The sequence below is a fragment of the Mesitornis unicolor genome, unplaced genomic scaffold, assembly GCF_000695765.1.
Source record: "Mesitornis unicolor isolate BGI_N332 unplaced genomic scaffold, ASM69576v1 scaffold8748, whole genome shotgun sequence".
Lineage (NCBI taxonomy): Eukaryota > Metazoa > Chordata > Aves > Mesitornithiformes > Mesitornithidae > Mesitornis > Mesitornis unicolor.
In genome coordinates this window covers 26,128-50,549 of record NW_010202493.1, presented here as the reverse complement: position 1 = coordinate 50,549, position 24,422 = coordinate 26,128, and the positions used below count along the sequence as shown (strand labels likewise).

General features: G+C 53.6%; 1 protein-coding gene across 1 annotated transcript in view; it reads right to left on the bottom strand.

Moving 5' to 3' along the window:
• FRMPD3 (FERM and PDZ domain containing 3) overlaps nt 1-23,948 on the bottom strand; it is a 24,777-nt gene extending 829 nt beyond the window's left edge. The window contains 15 exon segments of the mRNA XM_010190407.1: nt 1-2,067; nt 2,862-3,683; nt 7,709-7,801; nt 7,804-7,843; nt 16,951-17,130; nt 18,426-18,515; nt 19,068-19,191; nt 19,956-20,092; nt 20,237-20,356; nt 20,804-20,935; nt 21,442-21,549; nt 22,400-22,504; nt 23,020-23,065; nt 23,447-23,549; nt 23,795-23,948. The exon segment at nt 1-2,067 is cut by the window's left edge and continues 11 nt beyond it. Coding sequence (XP_010188709.1) covers nt 1-2,067; nt 2,862-3,683; nt 7,709-7,801; nt 7,804-7,843; nt 16,951-17,130; nt 18,426-18,515; nt 19,068-19,191; nt 19,956-20,092; nt 20,237-20,356; nt 20,804-20,935; nt 21,442-21,549; nt 22,400-22,504; nt 23,020-23,065; nt 23,447-23,549; nt 23,795-23,945 — 4,318 coding nt within the window. The 5' untranslated portion in view covers nt 23,946-23,948.
• Between the last annotated feature and the right edge of the window lie 474 nt (nt 23,949-24,422).

Here is a 24,422-nt window from a genome sequence, read left to right as displayed (position 1 = left end):
GGCTGCGATACATCTCCTCCTGGACAGAGAACACTGCTGACCCCTTCTGGTTCTTCTTCTCCTGTGCTATCTGGACATAGGACGGGTCAGCCACTCCAGAGACTTCCTGGATTTTGCTCTTCAGAACAGGACAAAGGATGGTGGGCTCAGGCTCTTTCTGGGCACCCTGCTGCTTGGTTGTGTAGATGTTCTGGTAGATGTCGGAGGACAGGGATGTCCTGTCAGTCTTATCTATTTCACTGACGCTGTAGCGACGCAAGAGCTTCCTGTAGTGTGGAGCACCCATGCACTCCCCCCGGGAAGCGCACGTTGTCAAACAGGACACATCGTTTTCCGGATCCGACCGGTAGTCTCTGGATTCTAAACTCGTAGATCGTATCCGCTTGCCTTTGGAAGGGCTGCTCATGCTTGTCAGCCTAATGGCTTCTGCCTGCGTCTGCTCATCAGTGACTTTATCCCTTTCTCGCCTCTCCAGTTCAGGCATCACCAACTGGTTAGGGGGTAGCCTCACTCCCCTGCAAATCCGCTTGCAGTCGCAGCTGCGCCTTTGCTCCCTAGACATCCCCGGGACTTTTTGCACAGGGCTGCTCCTTAGCTGGCAGCTGCAGCGCCCTGGGGCAGGAGGTTGCAGATACTCCTGCGGTGGGACGTCACTTTTGCTCTTTGGCTTCAGCAGCTCTTCAAGGAACTCCAACTCGTACTGCTTTACCTTCTGCAGCTGGGCCTGCCGCTCGTCCGTCTCCTTCTTTAGCCGGGTGGGAAATGTTGCAGAGAACAGGTTCCTCAACCTGAAGGTAGCTCTTGGAGCTTTGGGTTTAGCTGGGACATCAGCATCTTGTTGGGTTACCTCCAAGACTTTTTCTACTTTTTTGGAAGGCACAGTGCTGATCTTCAGGCTCTCAGATCTGGGCACCAGCTGAATTGGCCCTTTGGGTTCCTCACTGGTGCTCCTGAAAGTGCTACCAGGTGATGAAGAGTGCAGATTGCAACTCTCAGCTTTTAAGCTTTTGGCTGAACTTTCCTGTTGCGTTTTCTGTCCTTGGTTTGAAGGAGCAGTGTGTTTCTGAAAGACGAGGCTTGTGGCTTCCTCGCTTGCCTTCTGACCTGGCTCTCCGCCTGTGGCTTTTCCTGAAGTGTCTCTACTCATTTTTTGCTGGTAGCTTTGACAGACAAAAGTCTTACTGGGCATCCCTTCCTCACCCACTGAGGTGAGGTGGAAAGCTTCAGCCTTACTGCCATGAGCTTCTTTAGGACTTGGAGAAACTTCACAGTGCTGCTGTGGAGAGAGTTGCTGCTGCTGCTGCTGCTGCTGACAGTTGCACAACATCTCTGTGGTTTGTGGACCTCCTTTAAGTTTCAAAGGCTTGCTGCTGGCTGATGCACAGCTGCTGGTACCATTCGCGTTCTTGTCTTCTTTTGGGGCTGCTGCCACTTGGGGAGCTGAGCCTTTTGCATTTGCCCCTTGCTGCCAAGCAGCTGAAACGACGGCTGGAGTTACATCACTTTTTTGATCCAGGGGGAGCTTGGAGCTCGGCTGCATCTCTTTGAGCATCTTCTCCTGTAAATCCTGTGCCTGCTCCCTGCTCGGGGCTGCCGTGGCATGCAGAGATATCTCAAAGGCAGCTTTTGTGTGGCCTGCACCTTTGCATTCAGAGCCTGGCCCTGGAGCCCCCCTGTTCTGCTCACTAAGCTGGGGGGTCAGCGCTGGCTGGACAGCCATGGTGTAGTTCCCCTCGGTGTGCTGCTGCTCCTGTTTGCTCTTGCAATTGGTAAGGTTGGGGCTTTGGTGAGAAAAAGCTGGTTTCAATGAAGGGCTGGACTCCTGGCGGCTGAGGGCATAGGGTGAGGCAAGAACAGCCTGGGCAGCACAACTCTGGATTCGGAAAGGCAGGTCCTTTCTGGCCAGGAGGTTTTCTTTGTTGATGTGTTGGGCGAGGAAGTAGGCTGCATTCTGATGCTGCTTCATAGCAGAGACCATCTCCGAGACGTCGGTTAGCTCTGAAGAGTTGGTTTCGTGGCCAGAATCCAAGGATGACTCTGGAGTGATGGCAGCCAGGACAATAAGACCTGAGGAGGGACACAAAGAAAACCCCACAACAACACTCACACCACACTGCTACACAGAGGAGAGGGGAACTTCATGGGGCAGGAGGGTCCCAGGAATGCGAGACACAGCATCCCATCAGAGAAACTTTAGTGATTTCCTGCGGCTAAGAGTTAATGCTTGTAGGAGTGATCACTTGTCAATGCTGAGCTGGCTTGTGAGCTCAATTCAGCAAGAGCTCTTGGCCCAGGAGAAGGTCCTGGGAAGCTTTCCAGTGTTAGCAGTAGCAGAGCTACAGGGACGTGTCTGAAGCAAGAAGGAAAATCGGGCGATAGCTACTCTGCCACAGTGAGTAGAGCAACTGAGGCGGGGAGAGGGGCAAAGGACTGTGGTGCCAGCAGGCTGGGCCCAGAGACACCCATCTGACAGCAGCTTTGCCCTGTGAAGGGCTCACACCCTGCAAAGCCTGTCTAGGAACCTGCAAAGACCAAAGGTATCGGCTGAGTGGGGTCACAGCAGGGAGGAACCCATGCTCAAGGTACTGGTTTGTTAGTGCCTCACTCCAGCACTATCACACATATGCAACAACCAAAGGACTCCTTCAGCCTCTGTGAGGGAGAGGAATCCCACCTCAGCTGCTGAGAAATCTTCTGAGCAGCGTTTTGGCTGTGCCTGCTAGAGCCTGTTGCTACAACTTAGTTTTTACCAGAAGCTGCTCCACAATCACGTACAGAATGGGAGAAGGAGAGTAAAGGGAAGGATACATCATAGGAAAGAAAGGCTGTAGGGAAGAAGACAGTCCTGGCCACTGAAATACCTGCTGTCTGCTGTGGTGGGGGATGCGGACAATCCTCTGAAGCAGCCAGGGCTTCCAGCGCCTGCAGGGTGGACACCAGGGCATCGTCCAGCTCTTGGGCATGGTCTCGGACTGTCCTCGGTTGCACGTTGTCAATCAGCGTGACTGGGATCTCATCGTAGAGGATGCCACAGAGGTGCCGGCCCTGCTCCTGGCTCTGGGCAGCCGCCCGGCGCTTGGGGTCATCCTCGTCCGAGCTGTTGTCTCGGAAACCGGGAGGGGGGGCGGCAATGGCAGGGAGCAGGGATGTGGTCTCGTCTTCTTCCTCATCGCTCCCAGGAGGGGGAAGTGACATCAAGTCTACCATATTGTCCCGGGCACTGCCGGCCTTGCCCCCTTTGCAGGAGGCCAGCCGGCTTTTGATTTTGGCTTGGCAGGACTCGCAGTAGAAGTGCGAGGCGTTGCTCCGCAGGTGGGTGTCTATGGTGTGCGCCCTGGCCCTGCTTGCGTGCCTGTCTTGGTCGAGCCCATCCAGGTCACATTCATTAGCTGCCCCATCATAGCCTTGGCCAGAGCTTTTGGAAGTGGGATCAGATTTGGTCCTGGGACGAGTTTCCTCAAAAAAAATCAGGTTTTCATTGATATCCGTCCTGCTCTCTCTTTCCTTCCTCTGCTCTCGCATATGCAGGTAGCAAAAGCTGATGAGCTCCGAGTCCGACGCCCGGGTGGCCGCAGCCCCAGCTGCTCCTGTGCCGGCGGCAGAGCCACCCACCAAGCCGCTCTCTTTCTTTCCCACGTGCCCTGCTGTGGCAGCCCGGGGGAGGTTGTGTGCGTTGATGTGATCTAAACCAAAACCACAACAAGCACGTTAGCAGCAGCACTCAGGAGAAGGGAAAGCAGCGTGGGGAAGCTCCTGGTCACCCTGAAAGTTATAGTAAGGAAATATTGGCCCTAAAGCTAGGTTTTTGTGAGGAATTGGATCAATGACACCATGGACCAGCAGCACAATTGATCAGTGCCCTTTTACAACCTTTAGACATCAGAAATATTGTCCTGTTTCTCCCTCTCCACCTCCCCACCTGTCTCTTTTCTAAACCAACCACAGCAAATTCCTTTAACATTTCCCAAGAGGTCTGTTTCCTAAGTGTCTCAGCTTTCCTATTGCTCTGGGCTGGACTCCATCCATGGCAGCTACCTGGGAAAATGTCCTGTCTCTGGCTGGCTGACAGCTATGGGATCAGGCTCGTTGCAAAAGCGCCCTCTGCATTTCCCTGCAACAGCCTCCCCTTGCTCCCTTGAGAGAGGCGAGCGGCTGAAATCTTCCTTGAACTGCTGGCCAGTGGTCCAGCCCTCAGGAGGGGCATCTGTTTGCATTACGGGTTGAATTGTGCAGCTGTGCTGAGAACGGCTGCCAGGGGGATGCAGGCTCTGTCTTACCAAGTAGAAATTAAATCAAATAAATCCTAATTAAATTCATTAGCTCAACAAATTGGACAATTTGTCTCCCCAAACACATGTTTGTATTATACTGTTCATCACCTGCAATGCTACAATCCCAATCAAAACAGTATCTCTCTCGTTTATGGACACACTGGTACTCAGAAGTGACAGCTATGGGTGTGAACACAAGGCTGCTGCGGCTGGGGATGTGCATTTGGTGCTGGGTTGGGGTGGGGCAGCACGGACAAGTCAGGGCCTGTTGCTGAATAGGGCCAAAACCCTAAAATCCATAGTCACAGAATCACAGAATATTAGGAGTTGGAAGGGACCTCGAAAGATCATCCAGTCCAACCCCTGCCAGAGCAGGATCACCAGACCAGGTCACACAGGAAGGCGTCCAGGCGGGTTTTGAATGTCTGCAGAGAAGGAGACTCCACAACCTCTCTGGGCAGCCTGGTCCAGTGCTCTGTCACCCTTACAGTAAAAAAGTTTTTCCTCATATTCAGATTGAGCCTCCTATGCTCCAGCTTGCTCCCGTTGCCCCTTGTCCTGTCATTGGCTGTCACTGAGCAGAGCCTGGCTCCTTCCTCCTGACACTCACCCTTTACAAATTGATAAACATGAATGAGGTCACCCCTCAGTCTCCTCTGCTCCAAGCTAAAGAGACCCAGCTCCCTCAGCTGCTCCTCATAAGGGAGATGCTCCACTCCCTCCATCATCTTTGTGGCTCTGCGCTGGACTCTTTCAAGCAGTTCCTGTCATTCTTGAACTGAGGGGCCCAGAACTGAACACAATATTCCAGATGTGGTCTCACCAGGGCAGAGTAGAGGGGAAGGAGAACCTCTCTCCACCTAACCAAAGCCCTTCTGATACCCCCAGGATGCCATTGACCTTCTTAGCCGCAACGGCACATTGCTGGCTCATGGTCATCCTGCTGTCCACCAACACCCCCAGGTGTCTGGCAGCTCCAGCCACTCGTCCCCAAGCCCGTACCGCTGCATGGGGTTATTGCGACCCAAGTGCAGGACCCGGCACTTGGCCTTGTTGAAGCTCACACAGTTGGCCTCAGCCCATTGATTCAGCCTATCCAGGTCCCTCTGCAGAGCCTTCCTACCCTCAGGCAGATCAACACTCCCTACCAACTTAGTGTCAACTTAGTTGAGATGCTGTATGGGAAAAAGGTCCTGAGGAAGAGCTGAGAGAGCAACCAAGAGAATGGAGCCTCCTGGTGACCATGGTTGCTGGTGGAAGCAGGGAGAGGACGGGGCAGGGAGGTGAATCGCCTGCACAGCTCCAGCATGGCGCAACCCTTCCTGTAGAGGGGAAGGATTTGGCACATGGCTCCGCAAGGAAACTCAGAGAGATGGATGTAACTGACAGCATCCGGACAGAGCGAGCATTTCTAAAAATGTCTGCAGTTCAGCGGGAGGTTTTAATGGGCCTCAGGGAAGATGGATGTGTTCCTCCTCTAGGCAAAAAGCATGGGCCAGGGCTTGATTTTGTATTTAAGATTCTGGTACAGCCTGCCTGCACCCTGGAAAGTCAAAACCTGGGCTAACTCGATTAATTTCGGTGAGGTTTTCTGATCGGTCCTGTGGAGATGTGCTAATGATCAGCAGCGCCCGCTTCCTGTGATCCACCCAGCTCCTGACAGCTTGGGCTGCAGCTGTAGTGAGACTACAACTGTGACCAGACTTTATTTTCTCAATTCACACTAAATTCACTCCTTCCAAAGGAAGTCTGAGTGGCTGGGCTGAGTGTCCTGGGTCTGCAGGGAAACGGCTCTACTCCACTGGTCAGGTTTTCATTGCACCCCTGAGGATAGGCCAGGCCATCCAGAGAGGAGCTCACTCTTTGGTATGAAGACCACAGATCCATTGCTCCATCGCTGTCCTACCCATACTGTGACTCCCCTCACACCCCTGCAGAGTGACACTTGAGTCTGTCAAGAAAAGGGGCAGATCTACTGCCCTTTTTGGCATAGGTTTGGACCATGCTGATGGAGCAAAATCTCCTTGAGGAAAAATCTTAGCTATTATAACTGTTGCTAGGGTGTCGAAAAGCACCACTCGCACACACTGAGACACCCCTGAGTGAGCAGTAACTGTGGGCACCACAGCCTCTCTCCCTCTGAGCCCCTGGGGATGTTCTGGGATGCTCTCTGCTTCCTACTGCCTTTCTCTGACTCCGTGTGCCCCATGTGTCCCTGTAGCCCATTTCAGGGTGACATGACCTAGGGAAGGACCACTCTGATGACAGCCAGTTAAGCTGGAAACACCCTCCACTCATAGCAAAACGTGACTAAATGTGGTTCTGTAAGAGGTGCAGGTGAAGAAACGAAAGGAAACCATGCACACATACTTACACCAGCATCACCTGCCAGGTCTCTCCCTGGATTCACCGAGGTTGCCACGGATGCTTTCCCAACGCCTCCTGTGTGTCCTCCCACATGTGATACGTCTGTGTCCGGGTGCCTTCCTCAGAGCTCGGAGGCACTGAGTCCTTTCCCAAGTCCCTTCCTCCCACCTCCCCCAGCTAGTCACATCTTGAGAGGGCAGTTTTGACACCCTACCAGCTAAGCTGGACTTGTCACAGCTCTCTGGAGCTGCAGTGTCACTTGAGGGGTCTGGGGGCAACCTTCTAGAGTCAGCTGCATTGGTATTTTGCCCATCTAATCCTGTATTTTATATTTCCCTATACAAAACATATTTGGTGTGAACACCTGCATGGAACAGCAGCATGTAGCTCACGGCTGGCTCTTGTTTGAAATCACTGATCATTCTGAGGGGGACTCACACCTGCAATCCATTCTCAAGGAACAGAGCCTCAGTGCCTGGTGGGACAGAGCCTGTCTTAAGCTGTTCTGGTTTCTGCTGTACCCAGACCAGGCCTCTGATCCCTGCATCAGGCCTGAAAAGCTAGGATGTCTAAGTTTCCTTCCTGATTTAGGAAATCAGCAGAGCTGCCCGTGCTATCCAGACTCCACTGATGAAAGCAGCAGCATCCAAAGGCAGCAGGAGCACAGACCCTGGCTGAATGCATCCTGGTCTCTGAAGCCAGGATGCCAGCCAAGGAGCGTGTGCTGCATTCCTTCAGCAGCTCACAGTGACCCAGCACTCAGCTGGCAGTGTTACGGGTCTTTTCAAAAGGTATCTCCTGGATCTGCTCTGAGAGCTGCCAGAGCAACACTTGCAGTGAGTGTTTAGGGCCTGAGCTGACACTGCAAGCCAGAGCTTATCCAAAATGAGAACTTCTCTCCCTGCTCCTTGTTTTCTGGGGTCTGCTGTTACTGCAGGGGGAATGGGAGCAGACGGGAGATGCCACAGAGAAACCCTTTCTAATGCTGCAGAGCCCTGGGCAGACGAGGGAGGAGGAGGAGAGGAATGCTGGGGAAGGGGCGCACACAGAAAGCAGAGGCTGAAACGTACCTGCCTTGATAATCTGAGGTGGGGGCGGTTGGCTGAGGGCCCTGGAGAATATCATCTTCTTGGAGTCCACCAGGAGACGGCAGTAGCCCGCGAGAAGTGGGTGGCTTCAGGCCACTCCATCAGCAGCACCAGCGGCTGGAAGGCACAAGGGACAAAGCGCATGAGGGCCAGGCGGCTCAGCTGATGCAGGACCAGTGCTCCAAAGGGGTTGTGCTGGGGCCCTGCACTGGTGTAACTGGTGAGCATGGCAGAGTCCTCACCTGGCTCCTGAGCATTTGCATGTCAATGCTCTAAGCCTACCTGCAAGCACCAGTTTAACCACCAGAGCTCTGGGAGTTCGTGGAGTTTCCAGCTGCCAGGACCCCTGTTTCATTGCAGGCAATGCATCGCCCTCCCATTAACTGAGACATCTGCTTCCAGCAAGATTCAGAAGGGGCAAAAACCCATTACACGCTCCCTCAGCCACCACTCTGAGCCTGTGGATCTTATTTAAAACTAACCCTTCAGAAAATTAAATTTGTGCTTAGGAGCAGATGGCGTCTTCTCTTTTAGGAGAGCATTTATTCGCACGCTAAAAAAGGTCTTTGCTTTAAAAAGGAGAAAAAAATCAAGACACGATCTGTATGCCACAGATAACCTCACTGCACAATCCAGTGGCAGACACTGTGATTGCCCGACTCCCGGCTTGTCCCAAGGAGAAGGTTAGCAAGCCTGGGGGAGCTGTCGGGGTGCGATTTGCTCTTACCCACACTGAGAGGTCCCATGCACTGCTGGGACTCAGTCAAGCGACCATGCTCTGTCTGAGCCCCTGGCACCACACAAGGTGGACCTGTGAGATGGACAAAAAATTGACAGTGCCTTCAATAAAGTTATTGCAGAGCAGCTCTAGGCCTCATCTACCCCTTGCACAAAGCACCCCTACCTAAAGGATCTTTGTACCCAGGTACACGGCTTATCTGAGGCAGCTGGGGGAGGTTTAGCTGCTGCTGGAGCTCAGGCTGCCTGTCCTGCCATGCTCTGTCTCTTGCACACCGATAACTCTCCAGGACTCAGAACTCATTCACCACATTCAGGGCAAACCAAGCCCATTTTAAAAGCCATTTAAGCCTACACAGTGAGAAAAGCATTGAAGCTATTTCGGGTTTTTTTTTGTTTTATAACCACAGGAGGTTCCTGGAACCCACTGGCCAGTTCCGTGCTCTGCTCATAACTTGCATTTTTAAGCCACAAAGCCAACTCTGGCAAAGGAAGTCCCAGCCTTACAGCACATCATGCTATGGACTGAACAACGCCATGAATCTGGGTGTGAAACCACCAGCCCTGGGCAGAGCTGTGTGTGACCCCAAAGCCATGCCAGTCCCTGGCAGGGGCTGATTCCTCCTAGGGACAAGGTAAAGCAGCTCCCTCCGTGGCTGCTGTGCAGGAAGAGAAAGGAGAAGAAATAACCCAATGCAGAGGAGAAATAACCCAATGTGGAGCAGAAATAACCCGACAAGTGAATGCGCTCCACTGAGAGGCTCTGCCCCTGCCTGCTTGATGAGGCTCTTTTAGCATCATGGAAAATAAACCTGAGATGACACAGATCAAAGGGAACATATCAAGACAGAAAGAAAGGAGAGAAGAGATTCTCCACATAGCTTGAAGGAGGCAGGCATGCAGTGGTGAGGGGGGGTGACACCTCTTAGCCCAGCTCCAGTCTTGACATAAGTGATGAAAGGAAACCATGTGTTCCTGTTCTGCTGTATGAAGCATCCTTAAAACAAGTGCCTTCCACACAGGGCTAAGCCTTCTTGGGTTTTTCAAGCCATCTGTTGAATAAAGAGAGATTTGCACATTTTCACCCCTCTGTTATGCAGCAGCAAGGGTTTGAGTGCTGGCAACAAAAAAGAAAGCAGATTCCAAGGGGAGGAAGGCAACGGCCGACGAGTACCTGCTACTGGCAGATGAAATGGAGAGGCCAAGGTGAGTTGAGAATTTCCTTTTGAAAGGAAAACTAGGGATGTATATTCCACCATGTGTGACACACCAGAGATTCACAGCCAGCTCCTGGGGACACCAAGGCTGTGTGGCACAGAGTGATAGACCTTCACCACCTCCCTGTCAGCGCTCATCGCTCAGTCCCAGTGCCCCTGCTGGGTACCAGTACCTCCTAGACCCAGCCCTGTTTCCATCTTTGCTCAGATACCTCTGCTTCAGGATGCTCACACCCATCCAGAGATGAGACTGTAGGTTCCTGATGGCAAGAAGCAGCCCCTGGATCAGTCTTTCTGAAGGGGAACAGGGCCGAGACACAGCCACCCTGACTGGTGTTTCTTGCCTGCAAATAAAACTCACACAATGCACCGAGATGCCGCAAGCTCCCTGCCAGGCCTTCAGACCGACTTCCAGCAATTGGTGTGTGGCACGTTTGGGTTAATTGTAGCACTCTGCTTTGAAAAAAAGAGGAATCTTAATACTAATTAGGATTACAGCTTAGCGAGGGGTCTTAGAAACGATTACTCTCACATCCTTGCAAGCAAGCGGCGTGAGAGTTCTTTAATTGTCAGGCCTTCAAATACTGTTATTAGGGATTAAATCACTTCAGGGCAGCTTGAGGCCATCTACCAGCGCTGCTGGGAGCACTCCAGTGAGCTCCCCTGGCCCGGGAGCCCCAGCTGCAAAGGCTCTGTGTCCTGCTGATGGGCTACTGGTGGTTTTAAAAGATAAGGAATGTGAGCAAAACTTCTGCAGCTGGGCTGTGCATCTCTGCTGGCCTCAGTGGCTGCTCTGCTGCTAACGGAGGTCTGGCTGTAACCCTTTCCCATGTGGGGTCACAACACTGAATCTTTCTTTGCTACCCACTCAGGTAATCTTGCCGAGATTCCTCTCCCGTGGGAACAACCTACAGGGAGCAGCGAGGGTTCAAATCGCTGCAATTTCTTTTTAATGTTGCTGCTCAATCTCAACCAGACCTGACAAAAAGGCAGCAACCTGAAAGAGCGTGAATCTTCATAAGTTTTCTAAACCCGGTGGTGCGGTAGAGCAGAGATTTCTGTGAGCACCCGGAAGGCAGGGGATGATGCAGCAGGAGCAAAAATGGTGGTGTTCCTCTAAGACTTGCTCCCTGCCTGCCTTGGCACTGATACTTTTGGAAGTGGCCACATAATGCAGTACTTTTCTCCCAGCTGCTAATCAGGATATGGTGGTAATCACTGATGGGGAACAAGTTATTAACTAGGATAATAACTATCCTATATTAATAAGATATTATAATATTATAATACATCATATTACAATATATATGATATATAATATATATATTAATAGGATAAATATTAACTAGGATAATATTAACTAGGTGATCCTCTTGGCACACATCAATGGTGTGTCTCATGTCAAGCAGCCCATCCTCTTCCTCCTCCTCACCAGAAACAGTGGTGGGGGCTCATACCATTGTGGCCCTGAGGGCTCTGCTTTCCTGAGATGCCACAGCAGAAATGCATGTCTGGTTTTGGTCAGGGCAGCAGGAGCTTTAGGATGAAAGCTGCTTTTACACAGAAGGAAACTTACTGGGATAATCCCACTGCTCTAGAAATGCCAAACATCAGATTCCCAGTGGGATGCATAGGTAAAGGTTCATCTCTGACCTGTAATTTGCCAACATGAAAAGAAACAAATTTTGAAGATAGTGCCCTTTCCATATCTGTATGCATAAAACAAGCCTGAAATTATTGATGTTTTTGATCTTTCACTCATAGAGGTTTTCTAGATTTTCTAGTCCTAATGAGAAAAGGATATTTTTTCACTTAAAGTCTCCTGCTTGGCAACCAGTCTTTCTGGAAAGTAAAACAAAATACGTTTATACATGGATACGAGAGATGAGTTTTCCATTAGCTTATTAAGGATATAGCATATATTAAGGCTTTTTCTATTATGCCCTGCCTTTAAATCAAACCTCAATGTCCTTCTGGAGGATATTCTCCTGTTCAGACAAAGGTGAAGGTTTCATAGAAGAATGTCTGCATAAAATTTTACGGCTAGAGGATCGTAACAGTCCTCATATTTAAATTAATTTATGACCTGATCTACGCGTGCTATAACCCTGAAGCTTATATGCATTTCCTTTGAATCTCCCCCCTTTATCATACACTTTGGGTCTTACCCTGCTTCCTTTAATGTAGTGCAGTAGAAAGGCAGAAAATGAATTTACATAATTCATGCTCCCTGGTTTACTTGAGGTGCACTGCCAAGTTTATATTTAATAATATCAGCATCTGGGCCTAACGAGACAGCAGTCAATTCCTCACTTGTACATTGACCTTTCCTTCCCTCCCTTTAAGCATTATTAACTCAGCTCTATCAATACTCAGCTGCCTGTGATTAGGACCATTATTTCCCATTGCTGATCAATAAAACCTCCTGCCTTTGTTAGTGGAAAAACTTCAGGTTTCTGCAGCAGCGTCACCTTTCTTGGAAACTCATCCTCTCCACATGGTGTCTGACTCTTCCCATGCTCCTGTCTGGCTCCCATCCAAGGTGCCCGTGGGCAGTGTCATGGGTGGTGCCGGGGCTGGCACTGCACACTGGGATGTGCTTTGCTTTACATCCTGCTAGAAAGGCTCTGTGAGGGGGAAACTGCATCCACACCTCCCACCCCAGGTACCGAGCCAAAGGAAATCTCAATCCCTCCCTCTCTCCCATGAGATGACACTGTTTCAGAATGGCTTAATGCAAATAAAGATGAAGTCAGCTTAGGGAACCAAAGCCTTTAGGTCCATCGTCACTCTAAAGCCTCGCTCTTCATGTCAGAGCAATCAGATGGGCTTCAGTCATTCCTTGCATGAGTGGGAGTAGCGCTGGCCTCGCCTGCCCTGATCACTTTGATGGGGCTCCTCACCATTTGCAGACTACAATTTGGCAAACGCACGTACGGCACCATCCTCAGCACCCACATCCTCAGCTGGGGGAAGCATCATTGTGCACCCACTGCCACCGGCTCCAGCGGTGAAGGCTTGGAGGCAGAGAGGTCACCATCCCATTGCCAGTGAGAGGGACAGGTGGGCAGGACCTGGCTTTTGCTGGGGGAGAGGAGAAGCCTGCACCCTGGCCCTGCACAGCGGCTTTTTATTTCCATGGCAGGCTGGCAGCACACCAGGGCCCCTGGGACACCGACATCAGTAGCCAGATTCTGGGCACAGCAGCAGCTGAGGGCCTTTCTGAATTAATTTTCCCCTTCTTTATCTCTGTTGAGTCTTGATCTCAGCTAAAGCGCCGGCTGGCTGCCAGCCCTGCTGGGATACATGAAGTCAATTACCCCGATGCCTTTGATTGAATTGCACTTGGAGAGCAGCCAGCCACCACTGGCTCCTGTCCCGCAGCCCGGCACGGGGATGGGGCACAACTGGGGACAGCTCCTCTGTTAAATTGCAGATGCTTGTCCCAGCTCAGGTGATCTGGCTGACCCCCAAGCATTCCTCTTTCATTCCCATTCTGGGGAAAAAGCTGCTGAAGTCCTCTATGTCAAGACAGTTAATAATGAAAAGCCCAGCAGTGTGTAGCTGTATAAATCAGAAAGGAGAAATGCTCCATCTGAAAAGTAAGAACAAAACCTTTTCTTCTGCAGGAGCTGGGGTGTCACACAGCCAGAGCTGTGAGCTGGTGAAGCCAACCAGCTGGACACCAGGAGCTGGTTCCGATGTGCCCACAGAGCTGCACAGCTCTCCCCGTGTCTCCTGGGTGAGCATGGCAAGCAGCAGCCCATCAGCGCTATTGGGCTAGCCTGGATGCCAGGCAGGAGATGCTGATGTTGCCCTTCCCGGGATGCAGAGAGGTAGAAGAGGACTTTGCAGTCCTGTGCTGGGAAGGAGGGGGGATGCATGACTGGAAGCCCAAATCTGACGCTCAGAAGCATCAGCCACTCTCAAATGCTGGAGGGCGTGAGGCCCTGGGAGATGCAGGCCTGCAGGGACCCTATACCACCAAGACAAGCTGCATTTAATGCATAAAGATCACAGGAGACACCATGTGCCACCACCCTGTCCCCAGCAAGTCAATGAGCTCCAGAATCAATGCTCAAACAGCGGCAAGTCCAGTCTGCAGAAGGAAGAGTGGAGAAGTGCTGGTCACAGCAGAGAGGGGACTTGTCCAGGTGGGAATGACCACACAATCCTGCAAAATGTCTGCACTGCTGCGGCGCAGCTGGGGAAGCACCATCCTGCCCCCAGCCAAGTGCTAGGAACTTTCTCAGCATTTCCAAGCAAACCTGCCCTGCTCCCTCCATGGCTCTTGAGGTGAAACCTGCTCCTCTCCTCCCAGCACCTCCCTGGGACATTGCAGGGAATAAAATCCTCCTCGGATAGTAGCAGAGGCCTGGAGGCTTTTGCTCCTCTGTCCTGAGGTTGCCACCCTGACAGTGACAACCAGCTAAAGAAAGAAAAGCAGAGGCATCAGACCTGGGTTTGTATCCCAAATGGGCTGTTTTAAACAGCAACTGAAGCCCAGGATGGCAAAGCTCCAAACCAAACCAATTAACTACCCAGTGGATAATCTGTAAGACAAACACCGTTTCTTTTCCTCCTGAAGTAAATGCAAATAGTTTACCATCTCCTTAAGTCTGTTTGTTACCTGAAAATCTTCCCCAGCTCCTTCCCGGCAGGCTCAGCTGGGCTGTGGCTGCAGGCAAGCAGTGGGTAAGGACGTCTGGGTGTGGTTGGGGTGTGCTGATGGCTGCTCCGTGACCTGACCCCTTCTTTTTAACCCTTAGGATCAGCTCCACCACATCAATAAAGCTGGCACTTGGAAATTCAAAATGGTCTTCCTGCACAAATCCCTCAACCGTCACCGCACATCTGCAGTTTCCACAGTAACCCAGCGAACAGCTGCGATAGGGCTGCCACCACCCCGCTGATTCAGGCTGGCTCATCCCCATCCCTGCCGTTACCTGGGGAACGCACCGGAGCTGCCCAGGTAACACCATCCCCAGTACCACCATCCCATCATACAGCACCAGGCATCACGGTGCAACGTCAAAACCAATACAGATTGGAGTGTGGGTCCCCAGAGCAGGCAGGACACTACGTCAAGCACAGCCCTCTAATGGTTGAAGACTTAGGGTAGAAACCAGATTTATTTGCAAGCCAGGGCTTTAGCCAGCAACACGTTCAGTGCAATAGAATAATTGCAGGAAGCAGATTAGCACTGCGAGGTAATGGTATTTTTTGACTGCTTTTCTTAGCCTGCCTCATCCATCGCTGTCCTGCGCAGGATTAGCATATGTCTCATTTTGGAGCAGACATTCTGGCTTTAAAACGCAGCCCTTTGGATAAAGGTTAAACGAAGACAGATAAGGGCAGCCTCTGCGCTGGCAGGGTGCTGTTGAGCCTGCAGAGATTCACAAATGGGATGCTTGCTCCGCTCTGGGCCAGCAGAGGGGCTTTTGGTGGCTGTAGGCAGCTGCCTGCAGTTTCTCAGGAAGATAAAGCTGCCGTACATGCATATGTGCTTGTGGGAAGTTGTACGTGAGCTGCCTTTCCTCCAGCAATTGATAAGAAAGAAACACGGGAGAAAGTCTGCTCCTACAGCAGGGAAGGGCTGGTGGTGTTACGGAGTTAATTACTGCTGCAGAGCACTGCAGGATGCGTGGGAATTGCCACCTAATTTACAGCAGATGGACGTCAGCATCACCTCAGCCTCCAGCACAGCTGCCACGCCTGCGGCCAGTCTCAGCCACACACCGGGGGTGACCACGACTGCCTTCTCCCGTGCCAGGGAAGGGACGGTGGCACCGCCAATTAATCCATTAATATCGTGATTTATACACACAGATCTGAGGGGCGTGGGCAGCAAGAGGAATCAGAAGGGTTGCTCGTGGTGCAGATGGTATCCCTTGGTTATTCCTGCTCTGTGAGCAGTAAGGAGGAGACAGGGAGGGCTTCTGCACAGCCCAGGGAGGGCTTTTACCTGCCCAGGTTGCCTGGGGGGGGAATCTTTGACGATTTTGAATGGTAGGGACAGGCACAGCAGGACACCAAGACTTCACCTGGGCAATGGCTGACCTCAGTGGGATGCAGAAAAGGTAATATTACAGATATTACAGTTGATCTAATACCCACTGAACTACAAATGCAAAAAAAAAGGCCTTCACTGATGAGACTGTTGGAGGGGATAGCCAAAGCGGAGGGGATGGGGATGAGGATGAGTGTGGTTCTGGCAGAGGCTCCCAGGGGGTTCCTGCTGTTCAGCACAGCCACTGGACCTGGCACAGTGGCAGCAGGAAAACAGACTCAGAGGAATTAATGAGCCTGGTGGGAGGAAGCACTAAAATCCACCAGGAGAGGAGGCAGCAGGAGAATCCTAAACAAATCCACTGTGGTTACATCTGCGAGGCTATGGCTGAAATAGTGAGGAAAGGGCTGCAGAGGTGAGGAAACGTGGAGGGAGCCAGCAAAGCCACTCAGCTTCATCAGTTTTGGGTGGGAAGGGATGGATGTAGGGGCAGCAAAACTGACCCACAGCTTGTACAGGTACACCCTGTCTCTGTGCAGCAGCATCTCCATGCCACACAGTGGTCACGGCATGAGACAGCCTCTGCCAAATGCTGCTGGTGTTTAATCTAGCCCAATCTCGATCCTAACTCTGTCCTGTTGAATTCAAGGTGGGAGGAGAGGATGAGGTTTGGCATTTATCTGCCAGATCCCTGCCTCTCAGCTCTGCCCCTCCTCACTGGGCATAGGGAGGCAGTGAAACTGAGGATGCCCTGGAGCAGGCACACAGCGACCTGCCTGCAAGTCTGCCTGAGACGTATCCTAGCTTACTATAAACACAAGCAAAGGCCAACGGAAGAGCTACTTAGGATCTTGTGGCTGCTGGACCAGACACCAAAGAAGTCAGTAAAGCTCTTCCTGTATTGCTGACAGTCCTTCTGAAGAGTTTGAGACCCAGGAGGACAGGAAATGGTGAGATGCTGATGATGCTCGAACGATTGCATAGGTGATTGGGTCATGGCCAGAAGACCACCATGCCTGCACGCACCCTCTGCATCAGGCCCTGTCTCTACAGCACAGGGAGCCAGATAGGCAGAGGAGATGCTGCAGACCACGTGGCCCTGTGACCACAATGTGAAAGGGACTTTTGAGTCCCTAGAAACCTCCAAGCAGATGCTTCACCATGCATTTGTGTCCTGAAGCCCCTCAAAGGCGAGCACCGACCCCACAGCCACAGCCTCCACGCTTTCTAGTGTCTGCCTCCATGGCACCTGTGTCTACCTTGGCATCCAAGATGCTTGTCTCCACCCGGGCCACTCCGTGGTTCTCCCTGAAGAGCTGGATCTTGCTGACCTTGCTGAACTCCGACAGCACCGTGGTGAGGTTGGTCTTCAGGTCGATGACATGGCTGATGCCGTGCCGGGGTCCCACCAGGAGCGTGGTGGCTGGCTGCTTCTCATCCTGGTAGCACAAGGACATGGAGAAAGACAGACAGACAGGTAGGGGTGAATAAACACACCCTGGGGCTGCACAGGCTGCACCTGGCTCTCTCTGTGGAGCCAAAGTTTAGTGTTGGCAGCTCAGCCAGGTCCCAGATGGCTTTTGCAGAGCAGCAGGTGAAGCTGGTGCCATGATCCCCCCTCCCTGAGCCTCTCTGCAAAGCTGGGAATAGTGTGCAGGATGCCAAGGCTATTTAAAATTAAAGCGCTGAACTGAGTGTCCACATGAAATATTCAGGCCTGCTGGTGTCACTACAGAAAAGTAAGAGCATGTTACAAATCTGCCTGATACGACATTGCCTCTGAGAGAAGGAAGCAGAGGAGAGAGTGAGTGCATTTTAGAAAAGAAGACTAAAGCCTTGACTGAAAACAAAGATCTTTCTTGCTCTGGTCTGCCCAGGAAGGATGCTTCAAGCCAGACCTTGAAGTGAAGAGAAGCTGGGCAGACAAGTGTAGAAGACAATAAGGGAATATTTTTTACCACTTGCACATAAGTCAACTCCTAGGCTGGCTCAGAGTGATCGCTTTGGTGTCAGAGATGAGAAAACAAGGCAGGGCGCTCCCACTAGAAGTGAGGTGCCCAGCGCTGCACACCCAGGCAGTGGGGGTAAAGGGAAGGATGGCAGAGAGGTGACACTTACATAGAGACCCCTAGATGGGAGGTGGAATGAGAGGGATGAAGAAGTGAGCCACGCAGTGGGGAGCCTTACCAGCTCCACTGTTCTCCTGTTTGGCTTGGTGGCTTACCTCCTGCTGTGGAGAAAGCGAGGTGGCTTGGGAAAGGGGCAGAGATGCCTCTGATGGAGATGAGGAAGGAGTCAGCCATGGTGATGGCAGCTTCCCAAGCAGCGATGGGGCTGAACCACTGCTGATGGAGATAGTAAGGCCAAGCTGGGCCTGTGTGGACAAGCAGAGAATGTGGTGGCCTTTGTCAAGCGTTCCCCTCCTCTGAGATGGATACTGCCAGGGCAGGGCCGGGCTATAAGGATGTGTCTGAAACTGCTCCGACTTCACTGCACAGGTCATCTCCTTGCCCTAAAGGCTGGCCAGAACAGAGCTGACCCTGACCTGAGGATCGGTCCCTACTGTCAGCAGAGGCTCTGAAGGTTTTTCTGGATGGGCTTGGACCCCAGCAGGGCAGAGCAAGGGACCGAGGGAAGTAATCTGTGTAGGAGCCACATCTCCCCTGGCTTTGCCCTCCATTGCACACTCAGGACCAGCGACAAGCACCTCCCAGCCCACCCCGAATTACCGTACCAGCCCCACTGTGTTGAAGAGGACCCCGGCAAAAGTGGGCAGCTCGTTGAGGATCCTCAGGTACTGCAGCTTCGCCTGGGCCGTGGAGACCTGGCAAAACACATCACACGGGTGATCGCCACCAGCATGAGGGGGAAGAAACACAAAAGGCTGGTGCAGCTTCGGGAGCTCCCAAGCTTGGCATGGTCTTTCCTCCCCTGCTGTCTTGAGCAGATACTTTGAGGTACCTCAGAGCAGAGGCACAGCCTGGGGGGACCCCAGACATGTAGCCCTCAGATGTATAGCCCTTCTAGGGGATATATAACCCACCCCAGGGAGCTCTGGTGGCTGCAGGGACTGAGGCAGTGGCTCAGCAGCCTCCTCCAGAGCTCTCGAAGCCCAGAAGCAGAGATAATGATAAACACAGGCTTAACTGATGTGTGCTGCATCGGTCAAGTCGAGAGCCGGCTCTTGGCTGATCTTACCCCACTGATCCTCACTGCAGTCCCCAAAGTCCAGATCAGCTCTCAGAAGTGGATTCAGGAGTGAAAGCAGCTGCCTGGCTGTCACCCTGGGACTTATCTCCCAATCCAAGGGGACTTAAGCAGCAATAACAGGAGTCCCTGAGCCGCCACAAACGACAGGATGGCAGGTCGGACTCACCTTGGTGCCACCAGGCTGGTTCTGGTGGGCTTTGAGCTGCTGCGAGAGGGATTTCCGGAGGCTCTTCTCTTTGATGAGCTGCAGGAGCGAGGGGGGCAGGAAGGGCTCCAGGCCCCACTCCTTCCTGTGGGGAGGGAAGCCTACCTGAGCTGCTGGGCCAGAGACACCATCGATGGGCAGAGAGGGTGGGATGCTACCCGGGAGCATCCTCTTGCCATCAGAGGGAACTGGAGCTCCCTCCAGCACTTCCTTGGTGTCAGATGGGACAGCAAAGGGTCCCCAAAGGGATGGGACCCACGGCTGGGTTCACAGCCACCAGCACCAGGCTGGGGAATGCAGCAGTGCCAGGCTAAGCCCAGCTCCCACTCACCCTCATGTCACGTTAAGGGATGCAGGACACATCCCCAAACCTCTTTTAAGGGTGACATGTCCCCTCTTCTTGTGCACACTGGGCAAGGCCAGCCTGCACAGATGGGCTACGTATGGATTTAAGACCACAGGGGGCCACAGGGCTGCTGAGCCCTGGCTTGGTGACAGGCTGAGGCTATGCAGCCACAGTTCCTTCTCCATGCCTTGAATGCCAGGCAGAAAATCAGCCCAGGTTCGCATGGAAATGATCCTGGGCATGCAGCAAATATCCCCACCAGCCCTGGCACGGCTGCCATGCATGGCTGGGGTCTTACATGGTGCCATGGTGGGACCACGGGCTGTATGTCGCTGCTGCCAAGCCACCAGCCAGCTCCAGGGGGACTCCCAGGGCATCTCACGCTCAGCACTCTGAAACATTGCTGGGAGCACCCCGGTTACACAGGGGCTGTGAGCAGGATCACAGGGAAGGGATGCAGAGGCAGGCTGCGTGGTGGTGTGGGGACAGGGAGGAGCACTCACTCCACATTCTTGAGGGAGACCTTCTGGCTGGGACGGGTGGCCGAGACGGTGATGTAGATGTGGAGGGCAGCCAGCCCCAGCAGAATCTCCGGCTTGGGGTCTGTGCCGAAGCGCTCTCTGATCACATCATTGCGGCTCTGCAGGGAGGAGGAGAGGTGTCCTCAGACAGCCGTGGGGACAGGGCACCCACCACCTCAGGGGTGCCTCCACAGGGCCCAGTCCAGGCAGACACGTGGGCCATGAGCACCATCAGCTCCAAGTCCCTAGAGGTGAGTCCCTACCTGGATGTACAGGTACTCGAATGCTGCAGGATCCCGGCGCAGCAGCTCCACCGGGTCCTTGGGGAAGAAGCTCACACGGAAGAGGCATCTCATGCCATGGTAGTGTGTCCTCTGCACAACCTGTGGCAGGAGCAGAGGGGAGTGGTGAGCCCAGGAGCCATGTATATTTTCCTGCAGGGCAGGAGACTCCCTCTCCCCTCCCTTGGAGGGTGAGATTTGATTTTTCTCCTCTATGTACCACCTGATCCTTTCATCCCAGAACAGTCCAGCCTTCCTTGGTGTGACAGCTTTGCCGGGTGCTGCAGAGGTTTATGCCATCAAGGCTATTGCTTCCTCCATAATCCCCATTTTATCACAGGTCCTGTGCAGCACCAGCTTCTTGAATGCTGCCCGCAGCTGCCCAGGCTGGAGCACAGAGCATCTCCACGGAGATCTCAGGGTGGGATGGGTAATGCCACCCCAGGGCACAACCCCAGCCAAGCCCTCCATGCTGGTGGGAGAAGAGCCTCCCTGTGTCCCAGCCACCACCATGGCCATGCCAATGCCCTCCCACCCTCAGCAGCTTACGTGGGCCAGCGGCTGCTTGTCCTGGAGCAGCAGGAACCGGTGGCTCTGTTCTGGGCTGGAATACTCCAGGACCAGGGCAAAGTGCTCGATGTGTCTCAGGGACAGGCGGTCCTGCAGTGTCACCATCACGTCCTGCAAATGCCATGGACCAGTTTGGCTGTGGGATCTGGTACCCCATCGAGAGCCCCCTCCTTCCCAGTACTGCGCCAGTGCAGGATGAGACCCTGCAGTGCTGAGAGAGCCTGCAGGATGGTCCCCAGCCACCACTGGGTGAAGCGACCTCGCAGTAGGAAGTGACCAGTGGAACCTCGGGTAACACCATGGTGTTTTGGAAGGGGGCTGCAGGGAGCTGGCCCCTGGCAGGGGAACTCGCAGGAGCATCCATCTGAACTGTAGGGCAGGCTTCCAGGAAGGAGAAGAGTTAAGAGTGGGAGAAAGACAGCAAAAACCCATCACCAGCAGCAGCAAAGCGTGTTGCCCGGGGAGGTGGAGGGGCTATCTATCATGTGGCGGCAGCTTGCAGCCAGCCAAGCACCGCTGTGGTGTTTGTGCAAGGAAGCAGGAGACAAGGAAAAATGGATTGGGCAGGCAGGAGGAGAGGAGTGTCATAGTGCTGTAAGGGGAGCGGGGGGACCCACCTTCACAGTGGTTCGGCCGTCAAACGTGAAGGATTTTATCTGCCCGTTCTCCAGGAAAACCTTCAGCACGTTGGGGATGAGGAGGAGAGCTTCTTTCTTCAACATGTCCTGGCACACGGGACCAGCAAGGGGGGAGGAGAGGAGGATGGGGGACACGGAGAGACAGAGAGAGGATGGGGAGAGAAAATGAGTGCCAGTGATGAAGCGGTTATGGCATCCTCTGCTTCTCTGGGCTCACTTCCCTTGAAAACTCCGTGTTTTTGCTGAGCCATTGAGAAGCACAGAGCCAGAGCCATTCAGAGCTCCCTGACAGATTCACCTCCCCAGCTCAGGAGGAGCATCCCACGCTGTCCGGCACGTCCCAGAGCTGTGCTCATCCCCACAGCCTGTGCCTGTCTGGTGCCCTGGAGGGGAGCTGATGGCCTGGGTGGCTCAGAGCCAGTCACCCTTTCCTGACCCATAACCCAAGCCTGGGCCACCTCAGCCTCGCACATGCCCCGTGCGGGAAGTTGGGTGAAGGCTGCTTTTAGTTAGCGAGAAGCGTTTCGATCAGATAATTACTTAATTGATTTTGTTCAAAAACAGAGGTTGCTAGAAACGCTTCACAGGATTTTGTTTTGTTTGGGGTTTTTTTTGGTATGCTGCTTAATAAAAACCTTTCTGCAATTAAGAGATAATGGCACTGGGCTGGGACAAGACTGCAGCACAACAGCTTGCACTGCCAGGCAGCAGTGCTCTGGCCACCCTGCCCCATGCACGGGCGCTCTTGCAAAGCCTTTGGCATCAGGTTGGAAGCCACAGACCTTAATTGAGGCACCCTTGGGTGCATCTCCCCAGGCCAGAGCGCTGATCTCACCCTTGGAGCCCAACTTGGGGGAGAGGAGCCCTGTGGCCTCCAGCTAACTCACACCCCACAGCCCTGGGGATGAATCATGGAGGAAGGCAGGTCAGGACTTACTGGGTCTGTCTCGCCGACTGTCACTTGCTCTGAAAATCGGACCTTTGCTGGGTTGGACCTTAGCTTCGCCTTTTTGGCTGCGCTGATGAAAGCAGATTTGGGAGACTGGAAAGAAAGCGCTGGGTAAATCACTGGCTTGCCCCGGGAGCCGTGGCACAGGGAGAGCCAGACACGGGGCCCAGAGAAAGCCTCTCCAAAGCCAGCATGATGATAGGGAGTGGGCAGCAAACCATGAAATGGAGGGTGGAAAGCAAATCCCCTTTGCTGTGGTTATCTGGTGCTGCAGGCAGTGCCAGAACGATGAGGACCAGCACCCTCAGTGTGACAGGAGAGGCACTTATCAGGTGTGACAGGTCACTTCACCAGACATGGCTGATGCCCTCAGCAAACCACATGGGTCTGGGGACACTTTTCCTTCCTCCCTCCTGTGATGAGGACAGGGAGATGGCTGCATGCCCATGTGGACCCTGCAGGGCTGTGGCAGCTCTCAGACCTGACAGGTTGGGAGAGCCTTGGGGTGGTGGGACAGTTGAGCTGCCCAAGCTGTCCCTCAGGGCCTCCAGGTGGGGCTCTTAACCCCCATCCTGGCTCCTCTGGGGCCATGGACCCACTGATCTCACCTGGTGGGTGTGCAGGACCGTGAGGATGATGAAGTCCTTGGCCTTCCTGTGACAGAAAGGAGAAATGAAGGTGGACAAAACCTCACGGTGGTGGACCTCACAAGTGCATTTGGCTACCGAGAGAGCACATCCCATCCTCCCCAGCCCAGTGGTGGTCAGGACCTTCATGGGCTCCTTGGGATGCTTGGTAATATGGCTGTGAGTGCTCTCCCAGTGCTGCCCACCCCTTGACCAGCCAGGAACAGGTATGGCACTTGCTCCAAAGGCAGTTCCCCCTGCTCTGGCTGAGGCTTCCCCATGCCAGCAGTGACCACCAGTGACAACGGAGCCTGGGGCTGTGCACTGACACCCCAAGCCTCAGATTGGGGCACAGCAGCCTGGCACAAACCCCCTCATAGAGAGAACAAGGGACGCACGTTGTCCTCACCTGACAAGCTCGATGAATCTCTCTCTGGGGGCTTCACTCACATCCTCATCGTTGATGGCCAAGATCTGGTCTCCTGGCAGGAGTTTATCCTCAGAGGGTCCGCCTGCCAGGACAGAGGGTCAGAGCCAGCCCAGGCATTGCAGGACTGCAGGGTGGGGGGAAAACAGGAGGGTCCCAAGCAACCCCGAAGCATTTGCTGGTGTGTGTGGCAGTGGAGGGCACCCCACAGGCCCACTGGAGGGGACAGGAAAGGACAGGAGCCCAGGGAGCAGTCCACCAGAGGAAGGTGCCACTGTACTTCCTGGCACCCTGTGGGGGTGTGAGGGACCCCCCCAGCACACACCCTACCTGCTGCCACCGAGCGCACCACCACTGGCCTCTCGCTGCCGGCCACGAAGCCGAATCCGTAGCGGGGGTGGCGCTGGACCGTCACCTGTCGGAGCGTGTCCGAAGGCAGCTGCCCACATTCCATATCATCGCCACCGCGCTCCTCCGGCATCACATGGCTGCGCTGCAGAGCGGAGGGGCAGGCTGTGATGCACGCCCCCACAGCAGCCCTCCACAATCACCCCAAACCCTCTCTGACCTGGAGGGCAGCTCCACTCCATCGCCTCCTGTGTTGCTACCAGGACATCCACAGCCCCGCTCCATCCTCCCAGTACAGAGCGGTACCACCCAGTGCCTGTCCTTGCCAACAGCTGGGACAGGGGGACATCCACGGAGATACCCCGGAAGGGTCAGCAATGCCAACCTCTCCCAGCATCTCACTTCATTAGATAGGAGACTTGTGTGGGATAAATTCCTGGTGGTGTGACTCTGACCGTTACCTGAGGGATGCTACTGCTGTGAGGTTCAGAGGAGACAGCAGCCTTGACAAGGCCGGCATGCCATCTCTCTGCCTGTTCTGCACAGGTTTAAGAGCAAACTCAAGAGTTGGCTTTTTCATGCCATGTAACGCAGCTGAACAATATCAAAG